General features: G+C 42.3%; 1 protein-coding gene and 1 long non-coding RNA gene across 4 annotated transcripts in view; one reads left to right on the plus strand and one right to left on the minus strand.

Moving 5' to 3' along the window:
- arhgap39 (Rho GTPase activating protein 39) overlaps positions 1–25,757 on the minus strand; it is a 181,222-nt gene that overhangs the window by 15,456 nt on the left and 140,009 nt on the right. For both annotated transcript variants that reach the window (XM_084355739.1, XM_084355740.1), the window contains exons 4-6: positions 24,664–24,828; positions 23,551–23,736; positions 22,137–22,350 (exon numbers count right to left, since the gene is read on the minus strand). In XM_084355739.1, the coding sequence (XP_084211865.1) occupies positions 22,137–22,350; positions 23,551–23,736; positions 24,664–24,828 (565 nt within the window). The remainder of the gene's footprint in view (positions 1–22,136; positions 22,351–23,550; positions 23,737–24,663; positions 24,829–25,757) is intronic.
- Positions 335–22,178, plus strand: LOC311258980. 2 transcript variants are annotated; one of them, XR_014622802.1, is made up of 5 exons: positions 335–520; positions 19,747–19,981; positions 20,249–20,350; positions 20,548–20,772; positions 22,102–22,178. It is a non-coding gene; the product is annotated as an uncharacterized lncRNA (long non-coding RNA). The 2 variants fall into 2 exon arrangements; XR_014622803.1 differs by lacking the exon at positions 22,102–22,178 and adding an exon at positions 20,865–21,293.

The raw sequence follows: 25,757 nt of genomic DNA on the forward strand, positions 1-25,757 counted from the left end.
TAACACCGGAGTATTGTCCTCCTATTTGGATAAATGCAGAGTTTGTCAGCGGTATATGGAAATATAACGGTTTACAGAAGGTATACGTTATTTGTGTTGTGGTAATCACGGACTGTGTTACTGCTAATGTTACAATGTAAATGCTAAACGTGATTAGCGATTAGCTAGCATGCAATGGGTATTTGCACAGGTTTAGCTGTAGTAGCCTCACGTTACTTGTTATGTTTACCTGTGTGTGTACTGTCTGTTATGTGAATTCGGACTGAGTTCATGGAAGTGCATAGAGACTTTATTTATTATTAAAGGATGTAAATGTATGTTGTCAGAGGACTGGACCAGGAAGCCCTCCTTGGACCTTTTCCCCTCTGAGCGACGGCAGTTGGGAGAGTGGCGTGTCTCGAGGCAGCAGTAGCTGAATCCCCCCTCTCCATTCCCCCTCTTCATTCTCCCTCCATCTTCACCTGTAACTTTCTCCACCCAGACATCTTCACACACATCACACACTAACTGGAGAGGAACAGTGAGTACAAAAACCCAGTTGCACGTGCAGTTGTTTTATTTTATGTTGCTTGAGAAAGCGAAGCGGTCACCACTTTTAGACCTCACGGTACCCGAGCACCGATTCAGGCCTGCAACAGTTTTATTTCTGAGACTGTTTGACTTTACTAACAGTGCACATTCTTTTGGTACTGAATGTGTGTTTATTGAGATGTACTGTCAGTTGGACTGAAAAGTTTGTGATAAGTGATATTTTGTGTTAATAGTGGGTTATATTTGATACTCATATTTTTGTTAATACACTGATTTTATTTTAAAAGTACTGTGTGTGAGTGATAATTAGAGTAAATCACAGGGATTCATTGGTACAAAATATTATTTGTTCAGGGTTGAAAACAGCCCATACAAAATCATTTAAATTCATATAATTTCTTGGTATTTTTTTATATATCTTTTTTTTTTTTAACTTAATATTTATTCCACATATTCAAAATACATGAAGATGTACATAAAATCATCATATTCATCTCAATTACAGCCCCTTTCAAATAAACCACATACACACAATAACACATATGCAAGTCTTGACATTTTACATACATATAAGCATTACTTGTTCAGTACTCCATCTTCCTTCTGTGTAACACATATACTGTAAGTGTACTCTACAACTCAGAAACATTGTTCGCTGTTGAGAATAAATATGTATATACGCAAAGAAAAATAATAAAAGTAAATTAATAAATAAAAAACGATAGTCTCAAAGAGCTAAATGATTAAAATAAATAAGGAAAATAAAATTAGTACAGGTGCTTAAATTCCTGATATCATTCGTATTATTGGTTCCCATCTTTTCTCAAATGTGTCTAGTTTCAGTTGTAGTCTGGCTGTAGTTTTTTCCATAATGGTCACCTTTCTTACTCTGTCTCTCCATTGTTTTATATTGGGAGGTTGTGGTTTCAACCAAGAAGTTGTGATAGTCTTCTTTGCTATTAGGAGCAAGACTCTCAGCAAGTAGATGCATTCCCTGTCCATCAGATCATCAGGCATTATACCAAGTATATATATGGATGGATCAAGCTGTAGGTTGATACCCAGAACTCCCCTTAATTCCCTTTGAACAGATTTCCAAAAGTCTAGAATTTTAGGGCAATCCCAAAATATATGCGTAAAATCACCCACTTTCCCACAGTTCCTCCTGCATAAATCAGATGTGTTACTATATTTAGAAGTGATAGATGGGGTGTTAAAATACCACATCTTCACCTTCCAATCAAACTCCTTCCACGTTGGACTGTTGGTTAACTTGTGTCCAGATTCGAATGTTTCCTCCCAGTCATCGTCCGTTATAATTATATTAGCTTCCAATTCCCACTTCTCTTTGACATCCATATTATTCACGCTGGATTCACCCTGTATTGCTTTGTACAATTTCGAAATAAGCCCTCTTTTTGATTCTCCCTCTGAACATGTCATGACAAATTCCTCAACTTTAGTTGGTTCTTGGCACAGTTTTTCCCAATCATTGTGTTTTTGGAGGTAGTGTCTTAGTTGTAAATATTTATAAAAGTCCTTATCTGGTAAATAAAATTCATGTTTGAGCTGTTCGAATGATTTCAAAATCTGCACTTTAAAAATTTGTGCTATGAATATCAACCCATCATTTGTCCATTTCTCAAATCCTGAGTCTAGAGTACATGGTATGAAATCTGGGTTTTTTGCAATTTTTGTTGCTCTGCTTACAGATCCTGAAATATTTAATTTCTTTTGTATTATTGTCCATATTCTCATAGTTTCTATAACCCAATCATTCTTTATCTTGAACTTCTTCTGCATCATCCTGGGCATAAATGGTAGTGATTCTAAGGACACATTTGGACATGCACTTTGCTCCATTTCCACCCATATTGCATCTTTGTCTTTAGTCATCCACAGTATGAGTGCTCTAAGTTGAGCTGCCCAATAGTAGTTCTTTAAATTAGGCAAATTCAAACCTCCTTTATCTTTAGGGGAAAGGAGAATTTTATATTAAATTCTGGCTTTTTTGTTTTGCCATAGAAATTTTGCCTTACTTTTGTCCAGCATTTTAAAGGTGGAGCCAGGAACCATAATTGGAAGTGACTGGAACAGGAATAATAGTCTAGGCAAGATATTCATTCTAATCGTGTCCACCCTCCCCATGAGAGACAGGGGTAAAATCTCCCATCTTTCCAGATCTTTCTTAATCTCATTTATCAATTTTACATAATTAGCATCATATAACTGTGAGACATGAGGAGTGATAATAACACCCAGGTATCTGAACCCCTTTTCAGTCCATTTAAAATTAACCTTTTCTTTTAGTTCTGCTGGACATTTAACTGAGATCATCATAGCTATAGATTTACTTTCATTGGTCAGATAGCCTGAGAGTCCTCCATACTCCCTGAGATTCTCCAACAGGGCTGGTACTGATAGGGATGGGTTGTTCAGAAGCATTAATAAATCATCTGCGAACAAAGATGTTTTATGTTCCCTCCCCCCTTCATCCCTTATTCCCATTATTTGATTGTTTTGTCTTATTGATTCGGCCAATGGTTCAATACTTACAGCAAACAATAATGGACTCAAACAATCACCTTGTCTGACTCCTCTTTTGAGGAAGAAGAAATCTGAGCAACAACTATTAACTCTGATTCGTGATTTGGGATCCTTGTAGATTATGTTTAACCATTCAATAAAGTCCTGGTGAAACCCAAAAGCTGATAGTGTCTGATATAGAAAGCTCCATTTCACTCTATCAAAAGCCTTCTGGGCATCCAGACTAAGCAGCATAGAAGACTCAGATCTGTATTTAGGGCCCGAGCAGGGAACCTGCGAGGTCCCTATTGTTTTTGTAATGATTATTAGGGCCCGAGCAGGGAACCTGCAAGGACCCTATTGTTTTTCGAATGATTATTATTAGGGCCCAAGCAGGGAACCTGCAATGACCCTACTTTTTCGAACTCCTCCCAGGCAATTTCACCGATTTGCACCAAACTTTGCACACTGCATCTGTGGACCCTCCTGACAATTAGGGCCCGAGCAGGGAACCTGCAAGGACCCTATTGTTTTTCGAATGATTATTAGGGCCCCAGCACGAATCTCGTGCGAGGACCTATTGGATTTGCTCGGATTATTAGGGCCCGAGCAGGGAGCCTGCAAGGACCCTATTGTTTTTGTAAGGATTTTTTTTTTTTTTGTGGTTATTTTTAGTTTTTCTTCTGCCAAAATGATCGCATTTTTCAATGCCTGAACATACCCCAAAACTCACCAAACTTGGAATATACGTCACATCTGCTGAAAAATTTTATAATCTCTTGTCGTTGTGAATTTCCACCACTAGGTGGCGCTATAATCAAGTAAAGTGCGTTTTGGCTAATAACTCCCAGATACTTTGTCGCACATTCAATCTTGTATCCACGCGTTCAGTGAATTGTGCTGAATCTCCTGATGTAGGCCACGCCCATATCCGCCTACCGTTTTTTTTTTTCGCTAGCTCGCAAAATGTTGCAAATCTACTTTTTCGAACTCCTCCCAGGCAATTTCATCGATTTGCACCAAACTTTGCACACAGCATTTGTGGACCCTCCTGACAAAAAGTTATTAAAAGAATTTTGATATTCCAAACAATACCCAAGTTATTAAATAACTACTTCCTGCAGATTTGGATCAAAACAGGAAGTGTTGCATATCTCCACATTGGTTTGTCCCAATGACATGAAACTCAGGATACTACTTCCCCATGAGCCCCTAAGGCTCTGTGCAAAATTTTGCCCGATGACGACTAGGTGGCGCTCTTTAAATTGAAGTAATTTATATCTCCACATCGCTTTGTCAGATTAACATGAAATTTCGTACACACATTGCCACTGCCCTCCTGAGGATAGCTGACGAGGGGCTTACTGATCCCACACTAGATGGCGCTCTGGTGGCAGTTTCATTTTATATTTGGCACTGTGCCCACACCATAACACTTATGGATATGAAACTGATTGAGGTGGTATAGACTGGCCCCTGTAACTCACACACCAAAAATGACCAGCAGGTGGCGCTATTATCAACACAAAACCGTTTTTGCCTAATAACTTCCACATAACATGGTGCACATTGTTAAACCTTATATCTATGTGTTCCCTGCATTCAGCTGAATTGTGTGATGTAGGCCACGCCCACTTTCGCGCTACATTTCCATTTGCAAATTCCGGAATGTTGCAAACCTACTTTTTCGAACTCCTCCCACCCAATTTCTCCGATTTGCACCAAACTTTCCACACAGCATCTGTGGACCATGCTGACAAAAAGTTATTAAAAGAATTGTGATAGTCCAAAGAACAGCCAAAATATGAAACAACAATTTCCTGCACATTGTGGTCAAACAGACAGTCTTGCATATCTTGATGAAATACAGTCTGATTTACACTAAACTTTTTTTATTTGTGTTGGGTGGCTAGATGACTGTTTGTGCAACATTCGGTGCAAATCACCCAATAGGTGGCGCTTTTATTGCTAAATGACGAAAGAACAGCTTGCCTGCCTTCACTTTTGATTCCTCAGCTGAAGTTGTTGCAAGAACAAGCCATGCTGTTGACAGCAGCATACCCTGACGCGCGTTGACTGCGAGGGCCCGTTCATCGCTGCTTGCAGCTTTAATTAGGGCCCGAGTAGGGAACCTGCGAGGTCCCTATTGTTTTTGTAGTGATTATTATTCTTTTTAGGGCCCGAGCAGGGAACCTGCAAGGACCCTATTGTAATTGTAATGATTATTATTATTATTTTAGTTACTTTTTCTTCCCAAATGATCACATTTTTCACTGCCTGAACATACCCCAAAACTCACCAAACTTGGAATATATGTCACACCTGGCGAAAAATGTTATAATCTGTTGTCATTGTGAATTTTCACCACTAGGTGGCGCTATTATCAAGGAAAGTACGTTTTGGCTAATAACTCCCACATACTTTGTCGCACATTCAAAAGCCTTATATCCACGCCTTCAGTGAATTGTGCTGAATCTCCTGATATAGGCCACGCCCATATCCGCCTACCATTTTTTTTCGCTAGCTCGCGAAATGTCGCAAACCTACTTTTTCGAACTCCTCCCAGGTAATTTCACCGATATGCACCAAACTTTGCACACAGCAAAGTGTTGCATATCTCCACATTGGTTTGGCCCAATGACATGAAACTCAGGATACTACTTCCCCATGAGCCCCTAAGTCTCTGTGCTAAGTTTTGGCCGACAACCACTAGGTGGCGCTCTTTAAATTGAAGTAATTTATATCTCCATATCCGTTTGTCGGATTAACATGAAACTTGGTACACTCATTGCCAATGCCCTCCTGAGGATAGCTGACGAAGGTCTTACAGATCCGACACTAGGTGGCGCTCTGGTGGCAGTTTCATTTTAGATTTGGCACTGTGCCCACACCCTAACACTTATGGATATGAAACTGATTGGGCTGGTATAGACTGGCCCCTGTAACTCACACACCAAAAATGACCAGCAGGTGGCGCTATTATCAACACAAAACCGTTTTTGGTTAATAACTCCCACATAACATGCCGCACATTGTTAAACCTTATATCTATGTGTTCCCTGCATTCAGCTGAATTGTCTGATGTAGGCCACGACCACTTCGCAGTACATTTCTATTAGCACTTTCCGGAATGTCGCAAACCTACTTTTTCGAACTCCTCCCAGGCAATTTCTCCAATTTGCACCAAACTTTGCACACAGCATCTGTGGACCCTCCTGACAAAAACTTATTAAAAGAATTGTGATAGTCCAAAGAACGGCCAAAATATGCAACAACAATTTCCTGAACATTGTGGTCAGACAGACAATCTTCCATATCTTGATGAAATACAGTCCCATTCACACTAAAGTTTTTTTTATTGTGTTTTATGGCCCGATGACGGTTTGTGAAAAATTTGGTGAAAATCGGCCGGACGAAATAACAGCTTGACTGCCTTGACTTTTCATTCCTCAGCGGAAGTTGTTGCAAGAACAAGCCCTGCTGTCGACAGCAGCTTGGCCCCGACAGCAGCATGACACCACAGCAGCAGGCAGCGACAGCAGCACGCCCCGACGCGCGTGGACTGCGAGGGCCCGTGAGGGCCCGTTCATCGCTGCTTGCAGCTTTAATAGTTTTTTTTTTTCTTTGTCCCAAATGATCGCATTTTTCCACTGCCTGAACATACCCCAAAACTCACCAAACTTGGAATATACGTCACACCTGGCGAAAATTTTTATAATCTGTTGTCATTGTGAATTTCCACCACTAGGTGGCGCTATAATCAAGGAAAGTGCGTTTTGGCTAATAACTCCCATATACTTTGTCGCACATTCAAAAACCTCATATCCACGCATTCAGTGAATTCTGCTGAATCTCCTGATATAGGCCACGCCCATATCCGCCTGCAGTTTTTTTTTCGCTAGCTCGCAAAATGTCGCAAACCTACTTTTTCGAATTCCTCCCAGGCAATTTCACCGATTTGCACAAAACTTTGCACACAGCATCTGTGGACCCTCCTGACTAAATGTTAATAAAAGAATTTTGATATTCCAAAGAATGCTCAACTTATTAAATAACAACTTCCTGCAGATTTCGCTCCAAACAGGAAGTGTTGCATATCTCCACAATGCTGTGTCCGAATGACATCAAACTCAGGATACTACTTACCCATGAGCCCCCAAGGCTCTGTGCAAAATTTTGGGACATCACCACTAGGTGGCGCTCTTTAAATTGGAGGATTTTATATCTCCACATCGGTTGGTCGGATTAACACAAAACTTGGTACACTCATTGCCAATGCCCTCCTGAGGATAGCTGACAAAGGCAATCTGACACTAGGTGGCGCTCTGGTGGCAGTTTCATTTTATATTTGGCACTGTGCCCACACCATAACACTTAGGGATATGAAATTCATAGGGGTGGTATAGACTGGCCCCTGTAACTCACACACCAAAAGTGACCAGCAGGTGGCGCTATTATCAACATAAAACCGTTTTTGGCTAATAACTCCCACATAACATGGTGCACATTGTTAAACCTTATATCTTTGTGTTCCCTGCATTCAGCTGAATTGTGTGATGTAGGCCACGCCCACTTTCGCGCTACATTTCCATTCACAAATTTGCCAAATGTCGCAAACCTACTTTTTCGAACTCCTCCTAGGCAATTTATCCCATTTCCACCAAACTTTGCACAGACCATCTATGGACCCTCCTGACAAAAACTTATTAAAAGAATTGTGATAGTCCAAAGAACGCCCAAAATATAAAACAACAATTTCCTGCACATTGTGGTCAAAAACACAGTCTTGCCTATCTTGATGAAATACAGTCCAATTAACACTAAACTTTTTGTAATTGTGTTGGATGGCCTGATGAGGGTTTGTGCAAAATTCGGTGCTAATCACCCAATAGGTGGCGCTTTTATTGCTAAATGCCGAAAGAACAGATTGACTGCCTTCACTTTTAATTCCTCAATGGAAGTTGTTGCATGAACAAGCCCCGACAGAAGCCTGCCCCGACAGCAGCCTGCCCCAACAGCAGCATGTAGCGAAAGCAGCACGCCGCGACAGCAGCATACCCCGACACGCGTGGACTGTGAGGGCCCGTTCATCGCTGCTTGCAGCTTTAATCTTTTTTTTTTTTTTTTTTCCCCAAATGATCGCATTTTTCACTGCCTGAACATACCCCAAAACTCACCAAACTTAGAATATTTGTCACACCTGGCGAAAAATTTTATAATCTGTTGTAGTTGTGAATTTCCACCACTAGGTGGCGCTATAATCAAGGAAAGTGCGTTTTGGCTAATAACTCCCACATACTTTGTCGCACATTCAAAAACCTCATATCCACGCGTTCAGTGAATTCTGCTGAATCTCCTGATATAGGGCACGCCCATATCCGCCTGCCGTTTTTTCGCAAATTCGCCAAATGTCACAATCCTACTTTTTCGAACTCCTCCCAGGAAATTTCATCAATTTGCACCAAACTTTGCATGCACCATCTGTGGACCCTCATGACAAAAAGTTATTGAAAGAATTTTGATATTCCAAAGAATACTCAACTTGTTAAAAAACAACTTCCTGCAGATTTCGCTCCAAACAGGAAGTGTTGCATATCTCCACATTGGTTTCTCCCAGTGACATGAAACTCAGGATACTACTTACCCATGAGCCCCTAAGCCTCTGTGCAAGATTTTGGCTGATGACCACTGGGTGGCGCTCTTTAAATTGGAGTAATTTATATCTCCACATCCGTTTGTCGGATTAACATGAAACTTAGTATACTCATTGCCAATGCCCCCCTGAGGATACCTGATGAAGGTCTTACCAATCCGACACTAGGTGGCGCTCTGGTGCCAGTTTCATTTTATATTTGGCACTGTGCCCACACCATAACACTTATGGATATGAAATTGATAGGGCTGGTATAGACTGGCCCCTGTAACTGACACACCAAAAATGACCAGCAGGTGGCGCTATTATCAACACAAAACTGTTTTTGCCTAATAACTCCCACATAACATGGTGCACATTGTTAAACCTTATATCTATGTGTTCCCTGCATTCAGCTGAATTGTCATGTAGGCCACGCCCACTTTCGCACTACATTTCCATTTGAAAATTCCGGAATGTCGCAAACCTACTTTTTTGAACTCCTCCCAGGCAGTTTCTCCAATTTGCACCAAACTTTCCATACAGTATCTGTAGACCCTCCTGACTAAAAATTATTAAAAGAATTGTGATAGTCCAAAGAACGCCCAAAATATAAAACAACAATTTCCTGCACATTATGGACAAACAGATAGTCTTGCATATCTTGACGAAATACAGACCCATTACCACAAAACTTTTGCTGATTGTGTTCCATGGCACGATGACGGTTTGTGCTAAATTCGGTGCAAATTGGCCAATAGGTGGCACTTTCATTGCTCAATGACGAAGCAACAGCTTGACTGCCTTCACTTTTGATTCCTCAACGGAAGTTGTTACATGAGCATGGCATGACAGCAACATCAGAAACCCATCCGTCCCTGGTGATTTGTTATTTTTAAGAGTTTTTATAATGTCTAATATTTCTTGTGTAGAGATTGGCTCAATCATTTCGGATGCCTCTTCTTTTGACAGAGTTGGTAAGTTTATTTTTCTAAGGAAGGCTTGTGTTTCACTATTGCCAAGATTAGCTTCAGGGTCGTCATATAAATTTTTATAGTAATCTGAAATGCCTCAGCAATTTCATTTGGTTTCATCAGGACTTGTTTAGATGTAGGATGTTTTGGGATTATTCTGTTTGTTTGGGCTTTTCTAAGTTGGAATGCTAATAGTTGACTGGCTCTGTTCATAATATCTCTGACTCACGAAGCGTAGAGATCCTTCAGCTTTAAATGTTAAGAGTTCATCCAGTTCGTCTCTCGTTGTTTTTAACTCAGCGAAAATGGACTTATCTGACGTTCTTTTGTGTTCTCTCTCTAATTCTTTGATCTCATTCTCCAGTTCTCCTTGTTTTTTTAGCCTAGCCCTTTTCAGCCTAGATGAAATTTCTATTATTTTCCCTCGTATCACTGCTTTCCCTCCCTCCCATAAAATTGATGGCGACACCTCCCCATTATCATTAATCTGAAAGTATTCTGTTAGATTTTGCTTTATTTCCTTTACTACATTGTCAGAGGACAACAGTGACACATTCAATCTCCAATATCTAAAAATGGGTTCATTATCCAGGGCCATTGTTAGTGTAATAGGGGCATGATCACTAATAGTTATATTGTGTATATCACATTTCAGAACCTTGTGTATATGCTGTTGTGAGACGTAAAAAAAATCTATCCTGGAATAGCTACCATGTGGATTCGAGTAGAACGTATAGTCTCTGCTTTTTGGGTTGTTCTTCCTCCACGGATCAGTAAATCCAAGTTCTTTAGCAACATTATTTAAAAATCTTGATTTTTTTGTGCTTGGTCCCTGATCCGGAGGTAACCTGTCATATCTGCCATTTTGCACTGTGTTGAAATCACCCCCCATCAATATTATCCCCTTTGCGTCATTGGTAATTAATTTGGCAATCAGTTTAAAAAATGTCTCTTTTTCCTCATTTGGTGCATATACATTCAGTACTGAAATAGTCACATCCCCTATAGATCCAACAATCATAACGTATCGCCCCATGTTATCCTTTATCTCTCTATCAACCCTGAGAGCTATACCTTTACTAATTAAAATAGCCACGCCCCTTCTTTTGCCATATGAGGCATAAAATACCTGGCCCACCCACTCCCGGTTTAATTTTCTATGCTCAGTCTCCATCAGATGCGTCTCTTTCAATAAAGCTATAGAGCATTGCATTTTTTTCAGTTGGCTCAGTATCTTCTTCCTCTTAATGGGATGATTCAAACCGTGTACATTGTATGACACAAAATTCAACTTATTCATACAGAACTCGAACTAATACACAATAACAACAAGAACAGGAACATGTGTCTTCCAAAAGTCCCATTGTCAGAGAGTTCTGCCTCCCCTTCTGTCCTGTCGCTGTGGTCCAGCTGCCCTGCATCATCACTCTCTGCAGCCTCTCCGCCCCGTCCTCCTCCACGTCAATCCCCATGTCCTTTAACATAGGTGCTGCTTCCATTAGCGTAGAAAATGTCTTTGTCCCTGAGTCCAAAAACACTTTAAGCTGAGCCGGGTAGGGGGACTGCGGCTTCACATCCTTCTCCTTCAACTTTTTGATGACGTCTCTCACTTGTTTCCTCTTCCTTTGAACCTCTGTTGTGTAGTCTTGATTAAAGTATATGGTCTGTCCTTCGTATGTCGTCTTCTGTTTCCAGGCTTGCCTTAACATGTATTCCTTTACCCTGTAGTCCAAGAAGCGAATAATGATGGCCCTTTGGGTTTAGCCACCAGAGAGCGGTGCTCCCTTTCGATGCGAATCTCCATGTCGTCTGTACTTTGGATTTTAGACTTGATGAGACCCGTTACGAAACCTATGGTGTCATCTTTTTCTGCTCCTTCAGGGATACCGTGTATCCGTATATTGTTGCGTCTCAGTCTTGACTCCAAGTCGTCGCATTTCACAGAGAGCTTGGCAGTTTGCTGGAGCAGGAAGGCTGCGGAGCGCTCCAGCCGTCTTGTCCTGTCCTCCGTATTTCCGACCCTTTCCTCCATGTGATCCACTCTTTGCTCCAGGGCCGTTGTTCTTCCCATTAGTTCTTTCATGTTGATTTCGAGCCTAGCCAGAGCTCTCTTGTTGTCATCTGCCGCTTCAGCATATTCTTGTCTTAATTTGCGTAGCTCCATTAATATGACCGAGTCAGGTTCACTGCTGACCGGCTCTTGCCGCCCTGTCTCTGGGCATGACCCCTCCGCCGAGTCGGTACTTTTTTCCTCCGTATTTCCCCCCCCTCCGGGCTTCCCTATCTTGACCATATTTACCTAATGTCTTGCTTGTCGCCTTATTTTCAAGTTACAGTTGCTTTCTGCCGTTTTCTCTTTAGTTAGTCGCAATTATTAATTGGTTTCCCTCAGAGCTATATTCTCGCTGCCTCCTACCACATGGCGCCACCGGAAAAAACACTGGGCAAAGTCAGTGTGAGAGGAAAAATATTTGACACTAAAACCCAAACTGTGACTGTTTTATGTGAGTGTAGGGGAGAAATAGATCCGTCCAAGGTCCCGCCAGAACTAACATCGCCCGCAGAAGGTGTTGAGTGGACAATAGTGATAGCTCAACCTCAAACAGACGATGCAGCCAACTCCTCAGAGAAATGAGTTCAGTTTCCCCAAGAGGAAGGAAAAACAATGGAAGACATCCCAACAGTAAACCCTAGTGGTGGTGAATGGAGTAGTACTCCTGAATCCATAATCTGTGTTGTTGGTGAAGTACTGAGACAAAGTCCACTGAGAGTAACAACTATCGCCATCTGAGAACCTTTTCCGGTATCAGCCCCACTCCACTCGGTGAGGAGAGCTTGGACAGCTGGCTGGATCAGGCAAGGTTTATGGCTGAAGAGTATGAGTGCTCGGAAAAAGAGAAAAAATGAAGGATTGTCGAAAGTCTTAAAGGGCCAGCCATGGAGATCATCCAAGCTGTTTGATGGTCAAATCCTGATGCTAGTTGTATAGAGTACATACAGGCTACAGACAATACCTTTGGAAGTCCTGAGTCAGGAGAAGACCTTTACCTGTTCTTTAAGTCTCTTTATCAAAGAGGGGGTCGAAGGACAGAGGATGTCGTCTCTGTACAGACTGTAAAGCCCTCTGAGGCAAACTGTGATTTGTGAATTTGGGCTATACAAATAAAATTTGATTTGATTTGATTTATTAGAAGCCAAATGAACGATTATCTGAGTTCTTGCGCAGACTAGAAAAATCCCTCAGTAAAGTCATTCGAAGAGGTGGTCTGCCAGGTAATGCGGCTTACCGAGCTAGACTTGATCAGCTCATTAAAGGTGCAGTTGAGTCTGATCTCATGTTGATTCAGCTTAATCTGAGAGATAAGAGAGATAACCTGCCAACATTTCTAGATCTGCTGAAAGAGATAAGAGAGGCAGAAGACCTTGAAGCTGCTAGGCGTGGTCTCAGGAGACCTGCACCTCGTCAACAGGTACATGTAGTACAAGCAGAGAAAGGAACAGAGTTAGATGTGCATCATGAAACGCAGCTCCAAGCAGAGATTGCGGAGTTAACCCTCTAGGCGCCAAAGTCGCATTATTGCGACAGGCAACATTGCTGAATAAAACAGCCCATATCTTTAAATCTACTGCCCTGTGCTGTTACTGCTTGCTACCACTAGATGGCCACTAGATTCAGCTTCAATCCTGATGTCATTTGTGGGTGTGTTTCTATGCAAAATACCTGAGAAAAAAAAGTTTGAAACCCGACACCGGCTGTCAGAGCGGCACCGGCTAAGCGGCAGAGTGGGAGAGGAGAGAGCAGCGGAGCGGTGGCAGAAGTGTGCTGGACAGATAGAGACACAGATAGCGATTTTTGTAATAAAAAACAAAATGCCCCAAAGACTTTACAGTGCGGATGAGGTGCTTGCACAGATCTATGCTGATCGCGATTCAGAAAGGGACGATCTGCCCTCTGATGACGATTGCTCATCAGAGACGAGTGACTCTGATCATGCTGCAGCTGCAGACACTGTCACACAAGCAACACGCACTGATCACGGCGAGAGTGAGTGATTAGGAAATTGACTCCTATCAGATTCCTGTTCATTTACTCTGAGAATGAGAGGATGAAAAAAATCTATGAAAAAATGAAATGAAAAAAAATCTACTGTGTAAATATGTTCAGAATTCCGTTTTACCGAATTTTACCTGGTGATATACAAATTAGATTAGTAAATTTACTCCACTCAAACTTCTGTTCCTTTATTTTGAGGATGAGATGACAATATAAATATTTTTTTTCTGTGTAAATATGTTCAAAAATGAGTTTTACTGAAAGTTACATCCAGTCACCTGGTGACGTCACAATATGCAAATTAGATGAGTACATTTACTCCCATCACAAACTTTAGGTCATTATGAATATTTTTCTCATTTACAGTATGAATTTATCTCTCACCACTTCCAAGCTACAGCCTTTTGAAATCTTAAAGTCCAAACGGAATATATTGCTAAATAAACTCTGGCGCCTAGAGGGTTAAAAGCTAAACTTAAGGAACCAAGAAAAATACTGTCTCAGTCAGCCAATGAGGGTTATACAAAAAGGTCCAAGGAGGAAAGTAACATTAAAAGTCAACCTAACCAGGAAATACAGTCACTCAGAGCCGAAGTAAAGGGTCTCAAAGAACAGAGTCATGACAGTGCAGTCTACTCACTACTCAAAGGGAAAACGAGAGTATGACAGAAACAAAATACCCTTTAACCCAAAAGCTGCTCCCTTTAAGGTTCAGTCTAAAGAAGAGTTTACTGGGTTTTCTGCTATAAATGTGGAGAAAATGGGCACATAGCAACTAAATGCACTGCTCCAGAGAACTCCTCAAAAGTGATTAAAAAACTATAATACTAAAATACGCCAAGTCCGTGGAAGCTCTACAGAACAAAAAGAGAGCTCTAAAAGCCCAGACAATGACATTGCCAGGGTGAATACAATGGAAGTTCCAAAAACAGACTCTGACCTACCTGAAGGACTCGTTGGCCCATCATCCATCTGTACCATTAAAGTCAATGATCTTACCTGTGATGCTCTTATGGATTCCGGGTCAAACGTAACAATCATTTTTGGAGGCTGGTATGAAAAAAGCATCTGTCACATGTCCCCATACAACCAATCTCCTGACTAGCCATCTGGGGTCTTGCTGATTCTGAATACCCCTACAAAGGCTATGTTGTGGCGGAGATGGAATTTCCAGAAGAAATGCCAGGAGTTGAAGGCCCTGTCATGGTTCTTGCCCTTGTATGTCCAGAGCCTCAGCATTGACAGCAGGCACCTGTCATAGTAGGAACAAGCTTTTTTGTTTCACAGATTGTGGGATATTGCAAAAGAAACAGGCAGCCAACACAAAGTACACTCAATGAGACTTCAGGCTGCATATAAACAGATACAGTCTCAGGCAAACTTGCCTCAGAGAGCACCGGAGGAAGAAGCCATCGGACAAGTGAGATGGCAAGGTCCAGGTCCACTCTCCATAGCTCCTGGAGAGAAAGTGTATGCTATCTGTAAAGTAGAGAAACAATCATCGTCATCCAATAACATCATTCTCATTGACAATCCAGTTGCTCCACAGCTTCCTGCTGGAGTGATGATACAACCAGGAGTACTTTCTGACACCAGCATTGATTTAAACCACTTTACAGTACTGCTACATAATGAAACTCAGAAACCCACCTCCATCTACGTTGGCACCGTCCTAGCAGAAATGTATGCTGTAGATACTGTTGTTTCGCCACATTCTTCAGACAAACTTTCTGATCCTCTTGACCCAGAGCTCTTTGATTTTGGAGACTCACCTGTTTCAGAGAAATGGAAGGAAAGACTTTGTCAGGAGTTGGCAGCAAGACGAGATGTTTTCTCTTTTCACGAATGGGATGTTGGTTTGGCCTCTGGAGTAGAGCACCAAATCTGATTGAGTGACTCCACCCCTTTCAGAGAGAGATCCCGTCGGTTAGCCCCTGTGGACATCGATGATGTAAGACGACACATACAGCAGCTGCTCGCTGCGGGTATAGTGAAAGAATCACGGTCCCCCTGTGCTTCACCCATAGTGGTGGTGCATAAGAAAAATGGCTCCATCAGAATGTGCGTTGACTATCGCACCCTCAATAGTCGGACAATACCAGACCAATACACCACACCCCGTATTGATGAATTGATGATGCATTGGATTGCCTAACGGGCAGCAAGTGGTTTTCTGTATTGGATCTTCACAGTGGATATTACCAGATCACTATGAGCGAACAAGACAAAGAGAAGACAGCATTTTATCTGTCCTGTGGGATTTTACCAATTTGAAAGGTTGCCACAGGGTATTACTGGTGCGCCAGCCACCTTTCAATGACTCATGGAGAAGGCAGTCGGTGATATGCATCTCCTCCAAGTCATAGTCTATCTAGATGATATTATTGTTTTCGGAAAATCCCTGGAAGAGCGCGAACATCCCCTTCTAAAGCCTGGTTTATGCTTCTGCATCGCGGCGATGGCGTAGTTACGTCGTCGACCCGACGCCGTCATTGAGCATTCGAAGTTCTGCGTTGAGGGAACGCGAGGGGGGGTCGGGGGGGGGGATTGGTTTCGGGGGGTTCTTGCTCTCTTGCACTGCAGTTGCGGTCAGAGCGGATATGCTGTGTAGCATTCTGGTAACAGTTTGGGGCTTACAAGCTACATGCTGCACAACACCAATACTCCTCCTGCCCTGCTGGGATCTCACAAAGCATGGAGTTCACAAGCAATAGGAGACAAGCATGCAAGCAGCAGAAGTAACTGGCTGTGTTGTTATACTGTTGACCGGAAAAGCAACTGCCGGAATGACGGTCTGAGCGGACCAATCCCAGTCCTTGCCGTTCGCGTCTCGACGCGTCGACGTGACGCGTAGTCAGGATTTTTTGGAGGCGCACGTCAGGCTACGGCGCAGGGTCCGCGTAGGGGTCTGCGTCGACGACGTAGCTACGCCGTCGCCGCGACGCAGAAGCATAAATCAAGCTTAACAGTTCTTGACCGTCTGCAGGAGGTTGGACTCAAAGTGTCATTGGACAAATGCCAATTCTGTCAACCCAAAGTCAAGTATGTAGGGCACATTGTGTCTGAAACAGGAATTGCCACAGATCCAGAAAAGGTCGAAGTGGTGAAACACTTGAAAGAGCCAACTGATCTCAAGAGCCTCAGGTCATTTCTCGGTTTCTGTGGCTACTATCGTAGATTCATCGGCAATTACTCCCATATCGTTTGGCCACTTACCAAGCTCACCAAAGGGTATCCCCCTGCTCAGAAAGGGAGGAAAACAAAAATCATAGATTCACCAAAGACCTACCTCAAGGCATCCGAACCGTTTGGAGAAAGATGGGATCAGTCATGCCGAGACACCTTTAAGAAGGTCATTAACTGTCTCGTAAATGCCCCTATACTGGCTTTCGCCCAGTTTACAGTAAGGACTGACAATAACCCCCTCACTTATGTACTCACATCAGCCCGTTTGAATGCTACAGGACATCGCTGGCTAGCAGCTTTAGCAACTTATGACTTTACAATCCAGTATCGACCTGGCCGTCAAAATGTGGATGCTGATCTGCTATCCGGGCAGTATGCCACTAAAATCCCTTCATAATGAGTGTGGACACTTAGGGATAGAGAAAACCTCAGAGCTTCTCAAAGATGGGTTTTACTGGCCACATATGTCTACTGAAGTTGAACAATACATCAAAACGTGTGGAAGATGCATTTCTAGAAAGACGCTTCCCCAGCGTTCAGCCACACTGAAGCAGATCACTAGTACTGGCCCATTGGATCTCGTCTGCATAGATTTCTTGCAGATAGAACCCAACAGCAAAGGCATAGCCAATGTGTTAGTTGTTAATGACCATTTCACAAGGTATGCACAGGCCTTTCCTACTAGAGATCAAAAGTCCATGACCATCGCCAAAGTGCTATGGGAGAAGTTCTTTGTTCATTATGGTCTCCCAACTCAGATCCATTTGTACCAAGGAAGAGACTTTGAGAGTAAAGTCATAAAACAGCTCCTCTCTAGTCTTGGAATCAGAAAGTCGCGCACCTCTGCTTATCATCCTCAGGGTGATGCCCAACCTGAGCGATTCAACTGCACCCTTTTGTCAATGCTGGGCACCCTGCAGAATGAAAAGAAGCACAAGTGGAGTCAACACATTAGTCAGTTGGTACACGCACATAACTGTACTAAAAAATGACGCCACAGGATACTCTCCATATTTTCTCATGTTTGGCAGGGAGGCGCGATTGCCTGTGGATATTTGCTTCAACACCTGTCTCGATGGAGAACATGGACATGACTGAATGTATGTCAGCAAGTTGAAACAAGACTTAAAGAAAGCCTACAAACTTGCAACTGAGGCAGCTGACAAAAGTCACTTGAGGAACAAGTCTCACTATAATCGGCGTGTTCGAGGTCAGCCATTGGCAGAAGGAGACAGAGTTCTATTGAGAAATCTTGGTCTTACTGGGAAGCACAAACTTCAAGACAGATGGCAGTCCACTTCTTATGTCATTGTCAAACAGTTGCCTAACTTACCTTTCTATGAAGTTAAGCAAGAGTGTGGTCCCGGAAGTGTCAAAACTCTTCACAGAGACCATCTTCTGCCGATCGGTTACCTGGTAAGGATGCCAGATCCTTCGGCCCAAGCTGCCAAAACCACAGAACCGTCTGTCACAAGGTCACAGAACATAAGGAAGCGTCAGAATCACCAACAGCCTGAGCCTGCAGCTAGTGGTCCTTCTGATTCAGAATCCGAGTTTGATGAGATACCTGAATGTCAATCCTTTGACATTGAGGAAGTTGAAAGACATGTCTTGTCTACTTAACGTCAATCAAATCAGATCCCTATATATACGGATGAGAGCATGGATGTGAGAAGAAGTGATGAAAGTGATGCAGACTTACCAGATGGAAAGTCATCTGATGATACAGAACCTGAAAACACAGGAAATGAACCAGAGACAGATGTAGAACAAGAACTAACCTCATCTAGTAAAAAGGATGCTAGAAGTAAAGATAACCTGACTAGACATTCACAGAGACAAAGTAAGCCAGTCATTCATTTGACTTATGACAAACCTGGCCATTCTATGGACGAACCAGTAACTATTGTACATCATGGAATGGTCATTCAGCTAAATCTGAATCCCCAAGCTACTGACTGTTCCACAGATAGAGGTCCTACGCCTACTAGGAAAGCCCCACTCAAGAAACACAGGATTAGATGAGGACATCTAACGGTTTAGAAGGGGGAGGGTGTAGCCCTGTCTAAATGTAAATAAGTTAATCAGTTAAATAAATAAATAATAAATAAGTTCTTTCTATAAAGAAGTTTATTCTATTGTAATTCATATAATAGGAACTGTTATTTAAAATGCATATGAGTTCAGTTTAAAAAATATAAAAATTAATGAGTCAAGACAGTGCTTAAAATGCGTTCATAATATATGTTTGGTTAAATGCAATAATAATAATGAAAGCAATAATATCATTCATGCCCCAGTACATATCATTCCTGTACACTGCTAACCAGCAGGTAGAGATCAAGAACGCCTTTTTTTGTCGTAGCTCCAAATATCATTGGTGCTGTAGACCGCACGCATATAAGGATCAAAGCACCCTCTCCAGATCCATTCCTCAACCGAAAGCTGTATCACTCTTTGAACTGCAGAATAGTTCCGTGGGGATGCGTCTGGCTCAAGGAGCTGGTGGAGATGTGTAACAGGGTAGACCTGTATCAGTAATAGATTTTGTGTATTTTGTTTGGCACTAGTGGTGGATTTTGTGGTGCATGTGTGGGTGTGGCTTCACAGAGTGAGTGTGTGTGCAGTGATCTCATGGTGATGGGCTAACCTGTAACAGGTGTGCTGGGCATGATCAAACAGCCAGCTTAACTACCCCCACACACACTCTCCTTCAGTCTCCCTCTGCTCTTCTTTGTGACAGGTATCTGTGTGCATGTGTTCTGAGGCCTTTCTACCTAGGAAGCTGTGAGTTAAAATGTTTTATCTTGTGTTGAGTCTCCCTCTGCTCTTCTTTGTGACAGGTGTGGTGTGTGACGTGGGCTGCAGTAATTGTAGGACGGTGGTCGGACTGAAAGCAACTGCAACAGCTGAGCAGCAGCAGCGCCTTGCAGCCACACAGAGTTGAGTGCAGCAGTCATCAGCAGCACAGCATGCGGCGTCAACAGCTGTAGTACAGCCACACCGAGCCAGTGCATCAGTCGACCAGCCGGATCCAGCCTGCCAGCCTGGTGACAGTGAAGCCCAGCCACTCACCAGGTCACACAGAACCCACACCTTCAGCCATCCCTCTCTAGTATTTTTTTAATGAATTTCCCCTGAACTTTTTTAGAAATTCAAGAATAAGAAAGGACTCATTTAAATTTTATCTGTCTTGTTGTTGTCTTGCCCACTATCCACTGGCTGGTCAATTCAAACTGTAAGAACATTTTACAGATGGGTGGCTGATTGGTAAATCATTTGTAATTCTAAAAACCACCATCCAGTTTAACTTTTATAAAACTCCATTTTATAAAAATGTAACAGGTGACCGAGGTTATACCCTCACTCCATGGCTGATGACCCCCCTGGCAAATCCCTAGACGAGACAAGGAGCACTCTTACAACCACCAGCACACCCGCTCCATGGTAAGATTAATATTAAGATTGGCTTTATTTATCTCACAACAGGGAAATTCATCTTCTCTGTACGTAGAATATTGTGATACTTTGCCACACCAGCAGGAAATTGTGTAGAGAAGAGCTCCTGTGGCGGAGAAGTGGTCAACCTTGCTTCAAGGCACGCAGACACCAAATATGACTACCATTGCCTCCTTTCTCTTCAGCATCCCTGTTACTAATGCTGCTGTAGAGAGTGTTTTCCCTCATGACGTCAACGTGGACCGACCATCGTAACAGGAGCTCTGTGGAGCTTATCAAGTGTGAAATTTAAGTCAAGAGCAACTTTGTAAACATCTGTAAGGAATTCTACACCTATGCACTCAAGGAGAAAGTCTTGTTGGAAGCTGCACACTCAAGCAAAAAGTATAAAGTCAAGAAGAACATCTCAGGTAAGATTAACTTAATTTAGATATAGAATAGAATATAGTGGGTGTCTAGTGCTAGATTGTAATACTAGAATGTTGTTATATTTGTGTTTCAGCCAGGTGCTGCCTGTGGTGCTGAAAGTGCACACCCTGTGTGGTGGCCTGCCTGAAGTAGCTGTAGCAATGGACAAAACTGAAAAGATGTATTTTTAGTTTAGTTTATGTTACCTCCTGACCGGTTTAATATGTATGAATCTGATTTTATTTGATCTATTTGAGCCTAATTGTTGATGAAATGCAGTAGTTGCATTTGGGTTAGGAGGAGAAATCAAAAGATATTTTGAATAATGCCTCCTGCTTTGGTTAAGTATACGGTTCTACTTCAGCATATGGTTCTACTTCAGTATAGGGTTCTGATAGAAAAGTCTGAATAACTAAGGTGTTTGGAAGGCACAACCATACCATTTGTTCATATCTGTTAGAGAAAATATAAACAGGGCTGCTTAAAATATAATAAGTCCTTCACATTGTAAATAAAAGGTCTTACCTGCAACCTGTGTAGTCTATTGTGTGCTACTAAATCAACCAGAAGGTAAAGCATAGATGTTATGAGCTACCAGGCAGAATAGAAATGTTTATTTTTTTAAGTTAGATAGACAATATATCTAAATTTTAGACTACATCCATACATTGGTGACATGACCCACACAAACATACCCTTTGTCCCACATTGGGCTTATTGGGATCTGATCCCCCTATATGTAGCTGACATGTTGTTTGTATAGTGTAGAATAAAGTGTAGAATAATGAGTGAAAATTCAGTGTTTTTGATCAAAAAAGCCTCATAATCTGCACTGAGATGATGGGACACTGATAATGTTTTAAACTGAAGTCAAGAACAGTTTCAAACAGGCTGAGCAGCTGAGGTCAGCATGAGGAGAGGACATACTGAAACTCTATCATATGTAACATACACAGACAGGATTGGATCATTTAACAGACTGGAAACATAGGAAACGACTGAAAGAATCAAACTGAAGAAAGGCTCTAGAACAGACCAGAAACAGGAGAGACAGGGTTCTGTCACTGCTGCTTTCAAGAATCTCAGCCTTAAAGCCAACATGCATGAGAAGAACTGACATTTGATTATCTCCAGTTCAATGACAGTTGGTCATCACTTCCATGTGAGGAACCATCCTCTGGAGACCACGATGACCTAAAACAAAGTTCCTAACAATCAGTGCCAATAGTTAGCACAGACACAGTGGATGGACAGACAGATGGACTGTCATCATATGTTAAGTTCCTATAACACACAGTACAAAAGTCTCAGTCATCCTGTGTTACATTCAGGTGGAGGCTGAGCATGTGTGCTGCTGCATCCTCACCTTTGGTGTCGTTCAAGGGGTCCATGTGTCTGTAGATGTAGCCCTCCAGGTAGGTGTGGAAGCGAGGTGTGGGGGGGAAGAAAGCCAGGCAGATGGCCATCAGCTCCCAGCCTCGCTCCAGGCTGTCGTAGCGGAAGTTCTCTGTGGTCTGACGACACAGCTGGATGTAGAGCTCATCACGCAGACCCTGATTACTCCACCCGCGCACCACCACCTGACAGAAACAGTCACAGAGGAACAGGTGAGCGAGGACTATTCTTATCCGCTTCATTACCATATCTTTATGGATGAAAAGTCCTAGATGTGATCAGTTTGTAGAAATATATGATGTCACACAGGGAGCTGATTCCAATATTTAGTGTATCATTGTGGAAAGACTGAATATTATCAGTGATCACCTTCAACTACAGAAACCACAGGAGGTGTTATATACTCCTACTGTATCCTGGACCCACATGATGTCCATGTATTTTCTTCCACTTCACAGTGATTTTGTGTTGGGCTGTGACCTACTGTGGCTGACAGAGGACTGTTGGCCAATTTAAACACCGAACACCAGCGTATGGACCGCTGTGACATCTCATCTGAACAAATCTTCATTCATATTTAGAGGAATGCTGTAAACTGCTGTTTGATAATACAATTCAAGAATCTCTGGCCAAATCAACTTTTGTTGAAAGACTTGAAACAATGAGTTGTTAAAAAGAGAAACCTAACATGACAGCACATGGGTCCATCCTGAAAACTGTATTATCAGGTGGAGAAATGTTGGACTACGAAACTTCACCTGACTTTCCAGCTGCATTGGAATAAGAAGATAATGACTGAATTAACTTGTTTAGCGAACTGTTCCTTTAATCTGAAGACATGATTCAACATATTCACCCTCTGTTTAAAAAAAAAATTTCTGGGTGTTTTCTTGCCGGGGTCTCAGCTGTGTCTATCTGCTGTTCTGTGCTGATGTTGATCAAAAACATGTTTCTTTTTTTTTGACAGTATTGTAGAGATAGCAAACAGAAACCTGGAAATGCCTGGGCCTCATCTACAACTGGAGCATAAAACATGGCTTGAAAAAATGTGTACGACAGCTCACATGAAGATGTAGTTTACAAAAACAAACATGCACACAAACATGGTGGAGACAGTGAAACTGGTGATGCAGATGGTGAAGTAGTGAACACACTGATCCTGGTTCAGATGCTGCACAACGCTTCTGTTCAGGTTTACACTGGTAATTTTCAAGTAAAGGTGTTGCTACTGTCTTGACTTGGAGTGCTAACGTAACTATTCCTGACAAACAAGTGTCCGGTTCAGACTGAGGACATGTGACTACAGAGAGACACCAAGGTGAGCCATGAAGGAGTTACTGTGCATGAGTGAATGAGTTTGAGGAGGGGAGAGCTCCAGGACAGACCTCCAGAGCCACAGAGAGGGGGTCTGCCTTGGTGCGACGGTCTCCCATGTAGGTCTGGATGAGCTTAAAGATGTCCACTGCTTCCCGCTTCACAGTGCGGTCAGAGGTCACAATCATTGGCTTCTTGATGGGCTCACTGCTCCAGGCCAGCATGTTAGCAATGGACACCTTTCTCCTGAACAGACCCTGAGGACACAAGCAAGAGAGATGGTGAGAGGTGTGACAGTCATTTTTTCGTGAAATCTACTGTATTAAAGGAGTGAAAGAAGTGCACAGGTTAATCTGACAGAACATCAAATTAACCAAACTATCATTACATGTATGACAGACAGGTGACACCTGAACCGTTTAGAGAGGATTGACAGGAGGTGAATTTGATTTGATTGGATATTATTCAGCTCAACTTCAGTGTTTTTTACGAGCCAATGTGAACAGTGTAAAATATGGCTGTATATAGCAACAACATGGCAATATGAAGGGATTCATCAAAGTATGGCAGCCAGTCATAAACACAGTCTGTAGTATAGTAAGTGTCTGAGAGGAGCAGCATTTAATGATCATTCATGTGTAAATGTGTGTAACACAGATATGTCACACTTTTGTTTGTGGCTTAGGAGGAAGAGCAGCACTAATCAGACGGTCATCAGGACACATACTGAAGGCCTGCAGTGCTCTGCTGCCTGCTCTGTCACTGTATGTGTGAATGACTTAGCACAGACTTACTGTATCAATCTTCCTATGCAGGTCACTACTTTGCATTTAAGGGGAGTTAATAGGGTAAAATTAGTTAGATAGCACAATGAAGTTATATTCAGACAGAAAAAGTTTTCTGAAATCTTTAAATACGCAAACAATGCAATGAAATGTTGAAAGCCAATACAGAAAGTGCTGAGATCAAAGTGACATGAGCGTGTTTTTCACTTTACGCTTGACACATGACACATGAGACTGGAGTTATTTGAAGACCAACACTGCTCTTCAACACTTTGAGATCATTTTAAAAATAGTACAGACAGGAAGATACATTGGTGTTAGAATTACTGATGAAACAGAGACATGTGCATGATGTCATACAAATACATTCACAGTGAAACACACACATCCTCTGAGTACCTGTGTGTGTTTGTTGAAGTGCTTGGATGCCCAGTTCTCAATGTCAGTCTCTGAGGAGGGCTTTCTCAGGGTGAATTCAGGGAAAATGCCGCAGCTAGCACTCGGCATCATATTTCTGGCATTTCGGCTGGCTTCAAACTGGGCACAGGCTCCGAGGTCCTCCGACTGAGAAGACACAGAGAGGGAGATGTGAAGCAGGAAATCTTAGCCATCCTGTGCCACTGCTGCAGAAGTTCCCAGTCAACTCAGAATGAGCTGCTGAGAGAGAGCTGTTCAGAGAGCTGCTGAGAGAGAGCTGTTCAGAGGCAGCTGCTGAGAGGGAGCTGCTCAGAGAGAGCTGCTCAGAGAGAGCTGCTGAGAGGGAGCTGGGATTAATACTGACGTGTTAATAGGTCAAAATCCACATGTTTATTTCAGACCAACAAAGAGTCCATTTACTCCTCTCTGTATTGATTGTAACAACAACCTAAAGAAACAGCTGAGGATCAGCAAACAAAAAACAAGGCAAGAAAAGTTCTTCAAAAATCGCCATGAACATCACAGCTACAAGAAAACATCTCTGTTGTCTGCAGCAGGAAGTGACATCTGATCACAGGTGGTCACTCGGACACAGGTTAATGTCAGCTGTGAACTAACAGACTGAGAGCTGAACACTGATCAGATCACTCAGGACAGACGGTGACAGCAGGTATGAACAGACTATTAAACGTTCATTACATCACTCACTCTGTCTGGTACACAGATATTTTCCAACTGATTTAATCAGTGAAAGGACTTGTGTTGAATCACAGCTACTACTGCTCTTCAATACATAGTGGTCAACACAAACATATGGACAGTTGACAAGAGACCTCACTGCAAGGGTCATTTAGTATCTTTGGCGCTTTTAATCGTACTGTATCACATGACCTTCAGTCAGTAGACATGGGTATATCACATGTTCATCTCCATTTTAGTTGAGCACTTTAAGTCTGAACATCTATATCTCCACGACAACTGTGCTACTCCATTTGTTGATGAAGCTTCTGTTATATAAAAGGAACTGAAGCATTTCCTGTACTGGATCTATTATGTCATGATGTGTGTGTGTGGGC

The sequence above is a fragment of the Pagrus pagrus genome (assembly GCF_965226575.1).
Source record: "Pagrus pagrus genome assembly, chromosome: 6".
Taxonomy (NCBI): domain Eukaryota; kingdom Metazoa; phylum Chordata; class Actinopteri; order Spariformes; family Sparidae; genus Pagrus; species Pagrus pagrus.